At 38.1% G+C, this 14811-nt stretch overlaps 1 protein-coding gene across 1 annotated transcript; it reads right to left on the reverse strand.

Annotated features, from left to right (window-relative positions):
* Window positions 1–235: 235 nt before the first annotated feature.
* On the reverse strand, window positions 236–13341 carry LOC146307468 (uncharacterized). The gene is made up of 5 exons (XM_084747587.1): window positions 12949–13341; window positions 12574–12676; window positions 10915–11074; window positions 4334–4466; window positions 236–943 (listed from the first exon to the last, which is right to left on the reverse strand). Exons 2-5 carry the CDS (start codon window positions 12591–12593, stop codon window positions 735–737), a joined length of 522 nt encoding a protein of 173 aa, XP_084603713.1. The 5' UTR covers window positions 12594–12676; window positions 12949–13341; the 3' UTR covers window positions 236–734.
* Between the last annotated feature and the right edge of the window lie 1470 nt (window positions 13342–14811).

Here is a 14811-nt window from a genome sequence, read left to right on the forward strand (position 1 = left end):
TAACCATTATTCACCTTCACCTTAACAAGTATTACTCAGCAAATTCTGAAAAACAAAATTTGTTTCTAAAACTCAAAGAATCAAGTAAATCATCTCAATAAAGATTACAGGTTGGTAAACCTTTTTTGTTTTAAGTGTATTTCAAAAATTAAGACAGGATTCAACAGTAATGTTGTTTTCCATGAAATCTACTTCCCTGAAACCATTTTTTTCTTGCCCCTTTACAAATTATTCAACTCATTAACAGTTATCAAATAAGAAACATGAATCTTAAATTTTCATGTATTTTTTAAGGTGAATGAGTCAATAGATGGAGATCTGTGAAAGGAAGTGTGTACAGAAGGAAACTATAAAACAGAACAACCTTGAAAGTATCTTTCTCTCTGCTTATCTGTATCTCACTGCCTCCCTTTGAGTTTGGAGGTCAGGGGGATTATCCTCATCCTTGCTGGGAGGCAGATTCTGCGTTCCTGACTGAGGCACACAGGCTTGCTGATGTCATCTAGTACTGCCAAACTGATCAGATGACCACTTTTTTTTTTTTTAAACAATACAAAGTAGAAAAACAACTTAATTTTAAAAAACACCAAACACACACACACACACACACACATACACACTCGCATCCAAATAAACATCTGCTCTCATGTGATGAGAGTTAGGCTGGCAACGATCACTGAGGTCGCATGTAGGAAGGCAGTGCATGGAAAAGGCAAACTGGCATCGGGGATAGATTAGGTGGACCTGCTCTCCGCCTGGGACTCGCTGTGGCTCGCAGGGCCGACTTGTGCAGGCGGAGATGGCGTATAGGGCGGCGGGGCTTCGTTTACACTAATGGAGTCTCCTCCCTCAGAAATGAGAGGAGTGTGATGGGAGGGACGGGGAGCGGCGGCCTCATCACCACGAGCACACTCGCTATAGGGAGGAGGCTTCAGGTCATCCTCTGAAAGGAGAGGACAAAACAGGTTAGGGCTCCAACTAATGATTATTTTCATCATCGATTAATCTGTCAGTCCTTTTCTTGATGATCAGTTCTTTGGTCCATAAAATGTCACAAAATGACAAAAACTTATTACCCGTTTTGTCCACAACCCAAAGATATTAAGTTTATTGTTGTAATCTAACGTGTGTAGGGGACATAAAAGAAAATTGTGTTTTTAGGAACAACAAAAAATGTGTCAGAATCACGGAAAACATGGTAATGGTGAAGAGGAGCAGAAAAAATGTTGCTGGAGATTACTGACCCATTAGCAGCTGAGTCACTGGAATCCCCCCTGGTCACTCAGATCAAAAAACATTTGCAGCGCTTCTTCTGTTTTGCAACTTCCTCTCATCACAAAGCGGTTACGTCTGTGCTTGTTTGCTGTATCATCATTATAAAATTTCCTCTCTTCACTCATCTACGGCCACCTCTGCAACTCCAGCACACTCGTCTCTCCCTCGTTACATGCACAAAATGTTACACGTTTTACCCTTATTAAGAAAATGACTGAACAGTTTATGTAATGAAAATGAATATTTCACAGATACTCACGCTTACATTCAGCCATACATGCTCTGATTATGGAAAGCTGAAATGGCTGAAGATAGTTTTCCACTGGTGGCGGACAAACACAGCCTCCCTCTTCCAATTGTTCACTCACCTTCTTGGAAAGGTTAGCGTTGTGAAAAAAATTATGTTGGTATCGAAGTCTTCCGTAAATTTAAAAGTAGGTGCGTTTCCACTTCCAAAGAGAAACATGGACTTTTCTTTTGTGCATTCATTTATACCCCAGCCTTGCAAACTGTAGGACAGTTGGTTTGTTCACAAAACACAACAGTGGTGCTACCGAGGTTGAAAGATTTGTAGCAAAGGTCACAAAAATTGCAGCACAAGACCGCTCTCACATAACAGAGAAAGCAGGTTGGGAGGGCTGGACTAAAGGGAGATTGTCCACTAGTTAACCAATTGCACATGGCAACCAATTGCACCAATTGCATGGCTGACATTGCAGGCTGATATTTTTGTATCATGTGCAACACAAATACAAATATACGTACTGAGCCCCGTGTTTATATGACCTGTGTCAAAGTCATAGTACTGTCAGATTATAAATAATCATAAGAAATTAGTGCACACGTAAACCTAGTGACTGTCTGACCACACTCTCTCTCTTGTCTGATTGGTTGCCAGCTGAAAACAAACCAATTGAGACGATGGCGCACTGTTTTTTTTGATATTTCAAAATGGTCTTAAAATTCAGACCCTTTTCACTGCAGCTAAAATTCTATGAAATAGAACAGTAAACACAAGTGTTGTCAGTGATACTAATTACGCTCACGTTCCATTTAGTGTAGCAGAACCTTTCCAGAGAACATGCTCAATAGGAGCACCCTGACTCTGTTTGACATGAATGGAACAGAACCTTAACAACTCACTGGTAACACCTGAGTTTACTCTATTTCATGTCAATATGGCTGCTGTGAAAAAGGTCTATTTGATCTTACCCTATACACTCACACAATAGTCCAATTTAAATATTTACAATACAGCAAATCTTTAGACACCTGGTATCTCTCAAGTATTATCTTGGACAGAAGAACAGATCATATTGTATATGTGGGGGGGATGAGGCTGCAACATCTAGTAATGCAATTAAGAGTCAAAATGTCACCACTTAGACCCGCTACAACCACATCCTGCTGTCAGACTGAATGAGCACTTCACATCAAATGAGAAGCTGTCTGCAAAAGAGGAGACTGAAACTTGATACAAAGATGTATCACAACTGGCCAGGCTGACTTGTGCCCCCTCTCATAAACTCACAATGACATGTTAAGAAACAAATCTCCAATTGTTGATGTGAAAGAGACAGATGCTTGACTGTTAACAGGACATTATGATTCGCTTTCCCCTCCTTAAAATGTAACTGCTAAGAAAGGAAAATCAGAGTGACGGGGGACAGACATAATAGTTCAAAAAGAAAAAAAAAGAATAGGATTGGTACAGGAGGTGACATAGAATAAAGAAACTCAACCAGTGGTAAAGATTTGACTTCTCCCAAAGCACATGTAGTGTGCTGAGCATGTGAGCTTCTCATGTACTTGGTAGACTGCAGCTTTTTTTCCCCCTTTACTAGCTTCACTTCTGGCAGCACAGTTAAAAACAGACGACAGAAACGAGTTAACTCTAGACCTTACTGACACGAGCAGCACACATCAGTATACAAAGAAAACCCCAAAGGGGTTTCATAACGATTCAGTTACTGACACACAGTGCACTTTGTCTTCTTAGAGCAAATAAAGTATGTGTGTGTCTATGTGTGTGCATACATGTGTGCTCATTTTAATCAGAAGAGACTAGTTTACAGTTAAAAGTATTAGTAGTAGTATTAGTAGTATTCTGGAACTGCACTTCAGGCTACACTTCCATCTGGTGTTAATTTCTAGGCTGTGACAATTAACACTTCAATCAGTAAGACACATGAATCTCCAGATTGCCAATCATTTCACTGGTTCTGGTGGACCTAGTAACCCTGCATGAAGCTTTGGCTACTCCTAGTAGGGGTCTAGACCAGTGCTGTAAGACGAGCCATAATTGAAGTACCTCTGCCATCTATTATTGGAAAATAAACTACATAAATACAGCGACTTCACAGGAATATTCAGTAATGAAACAAAGCAGACTCCTGCACTGTTACTGTGACATAAAGTGAATGAAACAATGTAAACACAATTACTGTGGGAACTGTAATTACAAGAAATCAGAAGCTGAACTAAAAATCAAAATTTATTCCAGACGTATCTACAGCTAAATTAATCTGGATTTATTTTCTAGGTGCTGTGACCTACAAAAGAATTGCATTTTAAATTTTAAAGTTGCCACTATGGCTGCAACTAATTATTTTTTTTGTTTTTATCTGATCCATAAAATGTAAGAAAGTGGTGAAAAATATCAATCAGTGTTTCCTGAAGCGGAGGATGACATCCTCAAATGTCTGGATTTGTCCAAAACCCTGATGACACTCATAGAAGAGTAAAGAAGAATAAGAATAAGAAGTAAGAATCAGAGAATTGCTCAAAACAGATTAATCAATCATCAAAATAGTTGACAATTCATTTAATAGTTGACAACTAATCAATTAACAGTTGCCACTGTAGTTGCTAGTGAGAAAAACATAAGAGTGGATAACAGTCAAGAACTGTGGTTTACAGGACATTATGAACTAAGAAGTAGAAGGAGGAAACAATATGAATAAAGTAGTCTTCCTGGCATGACCTTTAATGAGGTTTGTGAATGAGGAAGCAGCAGAACAGTGCCGTGTTTTAGAGTGTGTGTGTGTATGTATCCTACCTCCAGAGACTGCCTCATATGGTGGTGGCATGTCCAAGTGGGAGAAGGACGCAGCTGGTGGCAGGGCTGTAGAGGGCTCTTCTATAGACAGGTCATCCTGAACGCCATACCAACTAGGCCAAACAGAGGTTTGCTACAGAGGGAAGGTAACACAGAGAGAGTTTATCATATACAGAAAAAAAGCAGAAGTTATAAATACAGAAGTGCACATACAAGTACATACTGACTTGCACTTCTGCACACACAGGCAACAAAAGAACACAATTTAGACAGTCACAGATCTATTAAATAAAGCCAAATATACAAATGTCAGCACTAGAGATGGGACGATTCATCATTGTAATCAACCTCACCGATCATGAAAATACATTGATTTAAATAATGTGCATCGACATGTCACAATGAACTGCTGCTGATGGATTCACCCGGAGAACAAGCTGCAGCTGACAGACCAAGCCCACCAAGTGTGGGAGTATTTTGGACAGAGATGCTACAGTATGCTTCTCTATAAGCTCTGCAGACTGCAGATGGCTTTTCAGTAGTACAACTGCTCTGCATGAGTACTTGAAGTGAAAGCACCAGGGGGCTTTGTCAAGCAGCCATGACTGCTGCGTCATCTTCAGCAGTTTTAAAATTTTCCATTTATTTAATCATTTAAGCTAATGTCACAGACTGTCGTTACAGTCTGTAAATCGTTTCCGTTGTTTTCCTCGCTCAATACTAATCCAAAAACATGTTTGCCAGTGATTATGTGTAACAGTCCAGTGATGAAGTAATGTCGTAATGTCATGATCATTTTAAGCCAAGTACTTCAGTAAAAACACGGATTCTCCTGATCAGAGAGAGAGTTGACACTGTGATTAAAATCATATTGGTCACAGCAATCCTTATGAATTTTAAGTCCAGTATTTTTCTTATCAGGCATCTGACAAATAGTCTATGAAATAAAGTGGAAATTAGACAACTATGCCACTACTGTCAATATTTCAATGTGCTTTATGTGTATTTTTCAGGATTAAGATTGAATAAATATTTAAATATTAATGAGGCAAGTTTTTGTTATTTTGAGTAAATTAATTGTTATATTAATCAAGCAATAAAAAAATAATCTTTAGAAAAACTGATAAATTAGTTGTTACATTAATCAACTCATTGCAAAAATACTCATTAGATGAATTGCTTAAAAAAATATCAAGAAGTACAGCCCTAGTCAACACTACTAACACTAACAGAAAACTGACCCAGCTGGTTTTACTGCACACATCTCTAGAGATGACACTGCTGCTTATGACAATTTTGGATTTATGAATTTGCTCCTCCAAGCCTTCCTTTAAGCTCTTTTCATCAGACCTAGACTGACAAGCATGTCTACACACACTGAAGCCCAAACATCACTCAACAAACAGCAAAACAATACTGTTGGAGAGGAATAAGCTGTTGTAGGTGTAAATAGGTAATTCTGTGTTCAAACATGTGTTTTCCAACATCGGGGCTAACCAGCATGGAACATGTTCACCCCACACCTGATGAACCATGACAACTGCCTATAAAGTCGTTTACACAAAACGCTGGAGCAAGACGTCTGCCGGTGGATCACATAAACAGGCAGTGGTTGTGCACGTTACACAAGACTGTGACACTCATCATGCTCACATCATTTTCCAAGATACTGTATATTTTATGATGAGATCAGTCCCTTTAAGTTAAGAAAGGCTGAAATGCTGGCCTGAAGAATTAGAAGCCTACACACTTTGAAACGGGTAATTATGTTCTTTGAGAGAGACAAGGAAAGCAAGCACTCACAGTTAGTTTTAGCAAATAACCTGTTAGAGGAGTTAGACTCTTCGAAGGCCTGGGGTTTGAATATTGGACAGGCGTGTTTGCTCTTTAATCTCCTCTGAACAAGCTCTGTTTTTTTTTTTACTCATGTTGCCAAGCTGACTGCAGCAGTAACAGGAGGAAAGCATATGCAGTGCCACTGATGATGGATGAATGCCCTTGCAGACACATGTCTTAATTAGTTCATAACTGCCATCCGGTTGTTGCAGGCATGATAGAGGGTGATGAGGAAAGATGCAGCACAAACAGACCACGCCATGTGCAAAATAATTACCACACAAATAACCTATAATAGAGTATGAAGTCACATAATTATCACCACATGTTTTTGCCAAATCAAGTAGACTGTTTTTCACATAAAATAGTAGAGTAAACACATTCAGGTCAAACAGGGTGCCGCTATTGTGCATGTTGGGTCACTGGAAAAGCCCAGCAACACAAACTGAAAGCTTAATTAGTATAACTGGTAACATCTTTGGATGAAACGTTAACCGGTTTAATGATAAACTGTGATGAAATTCCTGACATTTAGTATTACCACTTCAAGTTTTAATTATCATCAACACCATGTTTGTTTACCCTGTGTGCTATGCACCGTGGGTAATGACTATGGTGGAAGGCAGTCAAAGTATCTGGCAAGTCTTGAGTGTGGTCATGTTTTGGTTTTTACAAAAGTGCTGAGGTAAACTTGATTAAAGATGGTCACCCTGTCTGCAGAACACGCAGGGGAAAAAATGTTGCTGTGAAAGAGGCAAACACTTCAAATCTCATGTATTATCTTTGTCAGCACTCACTACTTCGCAGCAAATGCAAATTAAGTGAACTTTTAGATAAGTACATGATGTGGGTACTTCTGAATGGGGGCAAATGTTGTGGGTTGCCTGTCTGACTTGCTAATAGGTTGTAAATATGTAAGATGAAGCTTTCAGTGTTTTCTACACACACAATGCTCTGCTGCTGTAATGTTATGCATCTGCTGCCCACGAGGGTTGGGTACCAAAACTTGGAGCCTATATGGCACTGGTTTCTACATGGCTGGTACCTACCAGACCAAATCACAATGCAGATTATGGTGCCGCCTGCCTGAACTGCAGACTTAAAAAGTTGCCCTCTAATGCATGCGTTTTGTATTTATATGTTTAATAAACTTTTAACTGTTAAGCATTAATATATTGTTCAATTTCAAGTTCTAATTGGCTTTGGCAATAAAAAAAAAGCTGTTTTTAATGTTACCTACTGCCATTTTGTGCTTTGATTTTGTAAAAAGTATTAGTTCAGGGACTTTACACACTGGCACCATTTTTAAAGTATTAGTACTGGTATCTGAAAAAACCTCAATGATAACCAACCCTACTCGCCCATTGTACGATGGGATGTTACGAAGTTTAGTCACCCAACTAGGTGACTAACTAGGTGCAGGTGTCACTGCATACAGGCCTAAAATGCAACTCAAAAGACAGAATTTGTGTGCATTGGCCAATGGCTGTTATTACTTTAAAATTTAAACAAAAAGTGCATAATGCTGCTAATTTTGCATTTAACTGGAAAAGCTGTTAAATGATTTCAGTTTCTTTATCAATACTTTTTGAAAATATTCAGCACATTTTAACAATGCTGTGATGATACAGATAACTGTGCTAAGTTTGACATGAAAATTTTATAGTTTCATCTCTAATGGCTACCCTGAAAAAGCTCTATTCTGTAGGCTTAAAGAACTGGACCACAACATATTGATAATCTAATAAGATATAAACTATTCCAACTCTTCCACCTGCATGGATCAAAAGTTTTTCCTCATAGCTATTCTGGATTCACTTTTCAGGTAGCCACCAATACGACTGTCCAAAATATGAGTGATACCACGTCAAGACTTTTCCCTCCCACTATGTTTGATTCATTTAAGCCCAGCACTCGACTGATTCTGGCATCTCTCCAGAAAACTTTCAGGGTGCCGGGTTATGGACGACCGTGGGGCCTCCCTGCTGCACATTCCATTAAAATCTAAACAGGGAAGGTTATACACCAGAGACTACTGAAGGAACAAGGGATGGAGGAAGAAAGAGAGAGGAGCAGAAAAAAAACAGAAGAGGAGAAAGGAGAAGGACATAGGAGAGGAAGGAGAGCAAACATAGGAGCTGTGGAACAAGGAGAGATTAGGGACTTGAGGAGGCAAAAAGAAAAATATGGCTCCAAGAAGGCGGTAGGAGGGTTTGTGGGTTGGTTACTGAACGTGTAATTCACCATAAAGAAACACCAAGAATGGACTTTCTCTGAACTCGAGCAAATGTTTCAGATAGCGAACAGGATGTTTTAAGTGGTCTGGGGAAGCCCAAGGTCAGAAGTATCTCTCAGTTTCAACTGCATCATTTATTTTTTCTACAACTGGGGCATTTCCTGTTACACAAATATTCCAAACAATGCTAAAAATATCTGTGCCTCTTCGATGAAACTAACTACCACACTGTAAAATAATTCAAAAGCTGAGGCAGTATCAAGATTAACAGGAAATGACTAAACTGACTTTTTATCCTGACTTCCATCTAGTGAATAATTTCGTGGAAAATTATCTTTATCAAGTTCATGGAGCACCTTTTGTAATAACTACTAAGAAGTGGATAAAGTGGGCAAGAAAGAACAGAAATGAGTTTGAAACGTCAGAGAAACCTGTTTCATATGATTCACGAAGCATATTTTAGGAAGGTTCTGAGTCATGGAGATTGCTTCCAGGTGTTTTAGAGAGGCAGTAAAGCAGAAAGGCCCTGTGGGAAACACCATCATCATGATGGTCTATACCCGTGGCATAGCCCACAGAAAATACTTCATATAAACTGATGGTGAGGAGAGGCATTACTATTCTAGACATGTCACTGAAAACATCAACAAAACTACATTCATCTAAAGTAGCACTTGAAGGGAACCATTAATGAAAAGCCTTTGGCCAGTTTTAAATTATGTTTAAAAAAAACATATGACAGCAAAAAGACTACTGTAAATAACATTGCAGTGATCAAATGATTCTTAAAAGGTCAACCCAGACAAATCACATCATTTTATCATAATCTCAAGCAAACTGCACATTAGAATAGACTATCCTTTTTCTCCCTTATGATTTCCATGGGAAAAGAAACACTAGCAGCCACAGTTCCATGAGTGAATCAAAACTGGACTTGTAGGGGAATAAAAAGACTGTGTAAATCAATCTACTCGTCTTCCCATCTTAACAGTTGATACATGCTCTAAAAAATCTCATGTGCATGGTTGAAGTGTTACAAATGTGTTAAAAACAAGCACCCAGTCACACACACCATTACTTTCTAACCAAAGAAATGTCAGAACGGTGACCTCTCCTGCCAGACCTCTGACGTCAATGGGGTCAAACAAACTTAACAGAAAAATGTAAGTGTGCAAGTCCACGCAAACCGGAGGCTTGTACCTATTAATACGCATCCACACGTTCGCTCAGTGTGTCACTGAAAGTGAAATGTGAATGAAAGCTGACTGACTGAAAACCACATTCCCTCTTGAGAGAACAAACAACTCCTCTGCAAAAATGTAACAACTGTGACCTCATTTGACTTCTCTTACTCCAGGCCTGCAAACAGTTCTGTGAAAAGGACCGAACTTCACTGTACAACGCACTGCTTCGAGTGTGTCACTGCAAAAGTAGAAAGAAAAGCTAAAGTAGTTACAGAGAAACTACACACAAGATCTTCTTATTGACATCACTGTACACATAATCGCATAGACTCTTATTAGCATAAGATGTTAATACAGCAGATTTTTCCAACGCAACTCATATGGTGTGTAAAAAGCTGTTTTTTTTAATGTGTTTAATGTTGAAACAAACTTTAGTGACTCCACTCATAAGTCTTAAATCATAACTAGGGGTGGGTAGCAAACTTCAATACTGTTCTGGCACTGACCAAATTGCTTCGATCCCATTAAGTACTGAAAAATGCTTTGTCACTCGATAACAAATTTCAACACTTTTTGTAAAAATCCCATCAGCATTGGTCTGGCATGCATGCTGTTGCTTACAGACCGACAGGTAAAAGGAGAGGAATATACAAGTTGACGAGGTGGATGTTTGTTAATCGTGGGGCAGCTGCTCTTCAGCACAGATCTGCTACTAACTTCCCAGTACCCCGCAGTATTCCACTAATTTACCAGTGCCCTCTCGTATTCCACCAGTTTCTCAGTATACCACAGTATTCCAAGTACCTTCCTCTTGTTATATGTTCGTTGACCACTATTTATATAGTCCAAGACTGTGCAGATATTCCAGCAGTTTTTCATTTCACTCTGGTTATCCAGGTTCAGTTAAGTGTGCTGCACCCGGGTCTTTGAACAGCTTCCTTGTCTAAAGTGAGCAACTGTACTGAAATGTGTAATGTAGTTTTATTTTTCTTAAAATCATTCAACCGTACCATGTTGTGGGAATAGAGTATTTGTTTTCTTGCCATCTTTGATATCCTCCATTATTTATGTCTGTATCACACTAAGAGTAACGCCAACACTGGGGGCAGACAAACAGGATAATATATATCTCTTTCAAAATAGCAACAAATCTACATCACCGTCCATTAAGAGATTCTCTTTATGAGCAAAACCCTTGAACTTGTGTATATTTGACCTCAGCCACAATAAAAGACATCTTGAAGGCGTAAAACCACTTCAGCGGTTGACAGCTATAGATTATGACTTTCAAATATAGGAAAAGTTGATATTAGTGTCTCACTTACACTCTGCCTCTCACACATCTGATGAAGGTAGGCCCGTCCTCCAACAATGACTATCTGAGCATTGCGGGGGTTGCTCAGGTATGCTGCCAGTTGCCTTTGTCTTGATCGATACCAGCACACATAGAAAAATATCTTGATAATGATGAATATGATAACAACTCTGTGAAGGAAAGAGAACAGAGAAAAAAAAGGGGAACGGGACAGGGATGGTAAGGATTATGCATCAATTTTAAACTCCAGGTTTATTAAAAAAGAAAGATATAATCAGAGATTGGCAGTATTTAATGCAATGTATTTAAAATATGTATCTGGGTAGAAAAAAACAAGATGTAACTTATAACAAAGTTTTAAACTGTGTTTGTGGGGGGGGGGGGGCTGTACACGAATTAGCCTTATCCCAGTCTTTGGCTAAATATCCTGTCAGGATATGAGCAATATGCTCATTGTGAACTACCGTATTTCATTTGTGTTACTCATGATCAGTAGCTTGGGGAAAGCTGCTTTGGTGTTTGGTGCAAATTTCCCCTAAGATAAAGACGTGTAATCAAAACATGATCAGATATAGCATGCTAAGGCAAGCTTACTGAATGACTACAGTTGTCATGATAGAAGACTTAACTTGGATACTAGTTTAAAAAAAACAATAATTAACAATTCCTCTTTTGATACCATGACAAAAAGAAAACAAATCCCAGGCACATAAATTCAATTCAATTCAAATTACCAACCTGCAAATAGTGCTGGTACAGAAAAACTCACTGAACACTGTCTGGTTTTACTGCAAGACAAATTTCAGGCAGGAAGTAAAGCCTGACCTTAACTGAGGTCTTGAATGAGCACTTAGATCTTTTTTTATAGCTTCAGGACTTTCAACAGTATTTTATGTTAATATTGTATCATTTTAATGAACACAAGGTACTGAAAAAATATCAGTACTTATGGATACTTTTGACAGCCCTATAAATGACACTACTAAAGTGCAGCAGAAGAAAACAGCATTTAACAAACACATGTGCTCTGGAAATGGCAAATATACAGACTAGCTAGAAAGTCTCAGAGATATCCTGACTGGCCACTTCAAATCTAATGCAGGAACTTGGTAGATCTTTTTAATGTAGACAGTTAAAGGTCAGACGCATACTGAAGCTACTAAATGCCTAAACTACCAAATCATTATGTATAGAATTTTTTTTGTATTTTCAAATTATTTGTATTGTAAATAAATATATTACGCATACACAGGGTTCCTACACATTTTCCAAAGTCAAATGTGCTCAAAAGGATTATATACATTTCTTCATTACATTAAATCTTCTGTTATCATGCCACGAACAACCAAAATTATTTTTCATAGAACACACAACCTGACTGAGCCAACATCTGGCTTATCTCCTTGTCTAAATAAAAAAGGCAAACAATTCTGTCAGGTAGCGATTTATTATGAAAACACTGCAATTACAATTTTAAGCCATTTCAAGCTCTTTATCCGAAATCCAAGTGCTTTTCAAACATTGAAAACACTACAATAAAACTAGCAAGTAAGAGAGAGAATACATTACAACTAACACTTATGATGAGCAAGTATTTGTAATTTTTACCACAATACTTTTAGATGTATTTGTGCCTATCTATAACTATGATAAAAGAAGTTATACTCACATATACCAGTACAGCTCCATGTTTGTGAGATGTCAGTCACTGAGTAGAGACTCTCATAGCTAGGGAACAACTTTCTGATCCCTGGCCAAATCCACAACTTGCCCTGAAAGAAGTAACAATTTTAAGTATTTCTTCCCAAGTGGCAAAATGATTACATCGCTTTATTTAATAAAACATAGTATCATGGGTTATGATTTACACTAACTCACTTTGATAAAGCAAAAAGCTCAGAGCATCTCACCACTGAAGCTAGGTTGAATTAAATGTTCAAGTAACTTAAAACAGATGGTAAGTTTAGCCCGACAGCTCCTTCTGTATCTACGCTGTCTAACCTAGCTCAGCGCTAACATGACAATACGTGGATTTTGAACTTACTTTATAGCGACAACTCAACCCCCTCAGTAAGCTGGAAAGGTGTGTGCCATTTCCCTTGTAGTTCTGGGGATGTGATACGAGTGGAGCTCCAGGAACCAGTAGCTAGTTTAGCTAGGCTAACGTGTAGCAGCAGGCCACAACAACAACAGCCGTACTGTATTTACCCACGCTGCGAACAAAACAACCACTGAAATTCACCTTCTTTTTAAACACACCTTATTAGTATTATACGCAAAGTCACTAGCTAGTTACTCGTCAAACTACTTGTTAACTTAACATTAAAGAAACAACTAAACTAGTCCTGGAGAGTTTTAGCTAGCGTTGTCTGACTAGCTCATCCCCGTGCGTTCAATACTGCCTTTGGTTTAACGGTGGGCGGCGTTCAAGAACTGTTGCCTTCACTGCTTCCCGTAAACTGCCTCCTGAACACAGACGTAATCATTGAAACTAATCGGTTAGTTTTTGCGTTCAAGTGCTGTTGTTTCTGTCAGAAATAGTAAATTCAAATGGCGCTTTGGTGACTTTTGTATCAGTCGAGCAGTGCCGAGCTGATCTGTGCAGGATAATTAGAAAGCCCATGTCAAGTAGGTTAATAGCGGATGTTTCAATTATTTAAAAAGTATGCTTCCTAGAAGTAAAATATAGCAACATGTCTACAAAAGGCGATTAAAATTAATAAAACTGAATCTGTTTTAACAACAACAACAACAACAACAATAACAACAACAACAACAACAACAACAACAACAACAATAATAATGATAATAATAATAATAATAATAATAATAATAATAATAATAATAATAATGAGTTAATAATGTAACTGTGCAATACTCTGATACAATTGTATAAAACTATATTTATACTGTACATTTGAACGAATACTCTTATTGATATTCTTGGATTTTAGGCATACTTATTAGAATCAATTTTCAGCATCATTGTTTGTGCCCTGCTGTTATATGTTGTATTATACATATTTATACGCATGTATTTGCTTTTTTCTATATATTGTTGTTATACAGGTACTATTGTAGTGTAACAAACATATCTTTTAATCATATAATTATTTCTGTTATTGTTTGGTGCAACTGTAACGCAAGCCGGTTAAAAAAGTTTCTGATTTTGATTCTGCATTGGCCAAAATATGTGTACACCTTTACAGAATTCTTTTTTTCCCCTTTTTTTTGCTCTCAATACACTTGCACAGTAATAGAAATAACAGCTAAGAGCAAAGACAACAAAGCAGAACAAATAATTATATAAAAGAAAACGTACTGTTATGTACAAAAGGTGGGCCTATATGGAAAATAGTAATCTTTCCCGGGTTATTGCCAGTGCGTTTGATTGCCGTCCATCATGAATGCCAATATTTCCGAGGGTCATGGAAGGTAGCATAGTTTCGTTTGCAAACAAAAGGGTAAAAATGGGACTAAATGTTCTCTCTATGGACCAAATACGGAAATTTGCCATGAACGATGTCAGGGGCGTAGTGGGGCATCAACCCATGTAAATTCAGTTTAACTACCTCTTTAAAATGAGGCTGAGAGTTTGTTCCTGTACTTTCAGCTCAACTATGCCAACTATGGGCAAGCTGGGTACCACCTCTTCATTTACTACTACAGCCCTGATTACACATTGATCAAGAGGTGAGATTAATCCACTTATTGTTCATTGTTTCAGGTCATATGCTCACGTTATGTTATTTTACACTCTGTTCATGCCACCTTCCTCAATCGATTGAAAAACTACTCAAGATACTCGTTTAATTACATATAAAAATATAACTGAATGAGAAATTATTAAATAATCTAAAAGGTTGTGTCAGGTCGCTCCAACCTCTTGGCTCTTTGCCTCCATCTA

Source organism: Lutjanus erythropterus, chromosome 21, assembly GCF_056507025.1.
Source record: "Lutjanus erythropterus isolate fLutEry1 chromosome 21, fLutEry1.hap2, whole genome shotgun sequence".
Classification (NCBI taxonomy): Eukaryota; Metazoa; Chordata; class Actinopteri; order Lutjaniformes; family Lutjanidae; genus Lutjanus; species Lutjanus erythropterus.

Bases quoted from the DNA above. Each gene is read 5' to 3' on its own strand.
- LOC146307468 (XM_084747587.1), bottom strand. From the start codon at position 12,593: ATGGAGCTGTACTGGTATAT. The intron at 11,075-12,573 runs GTGAGTATAACT...TTTCCTTCACAG, and splicing joins ATGGAGCTGTACTGGTATAT to AGTTGTTATCATATTCATCA. The intron at 944-4,333 runs GTAGGATACATA...CTCTCCTTTCAG, and splicing joins ATATGAGGCAGTCTCTGGAG to AGGATGACCTGAAGCCTCCT.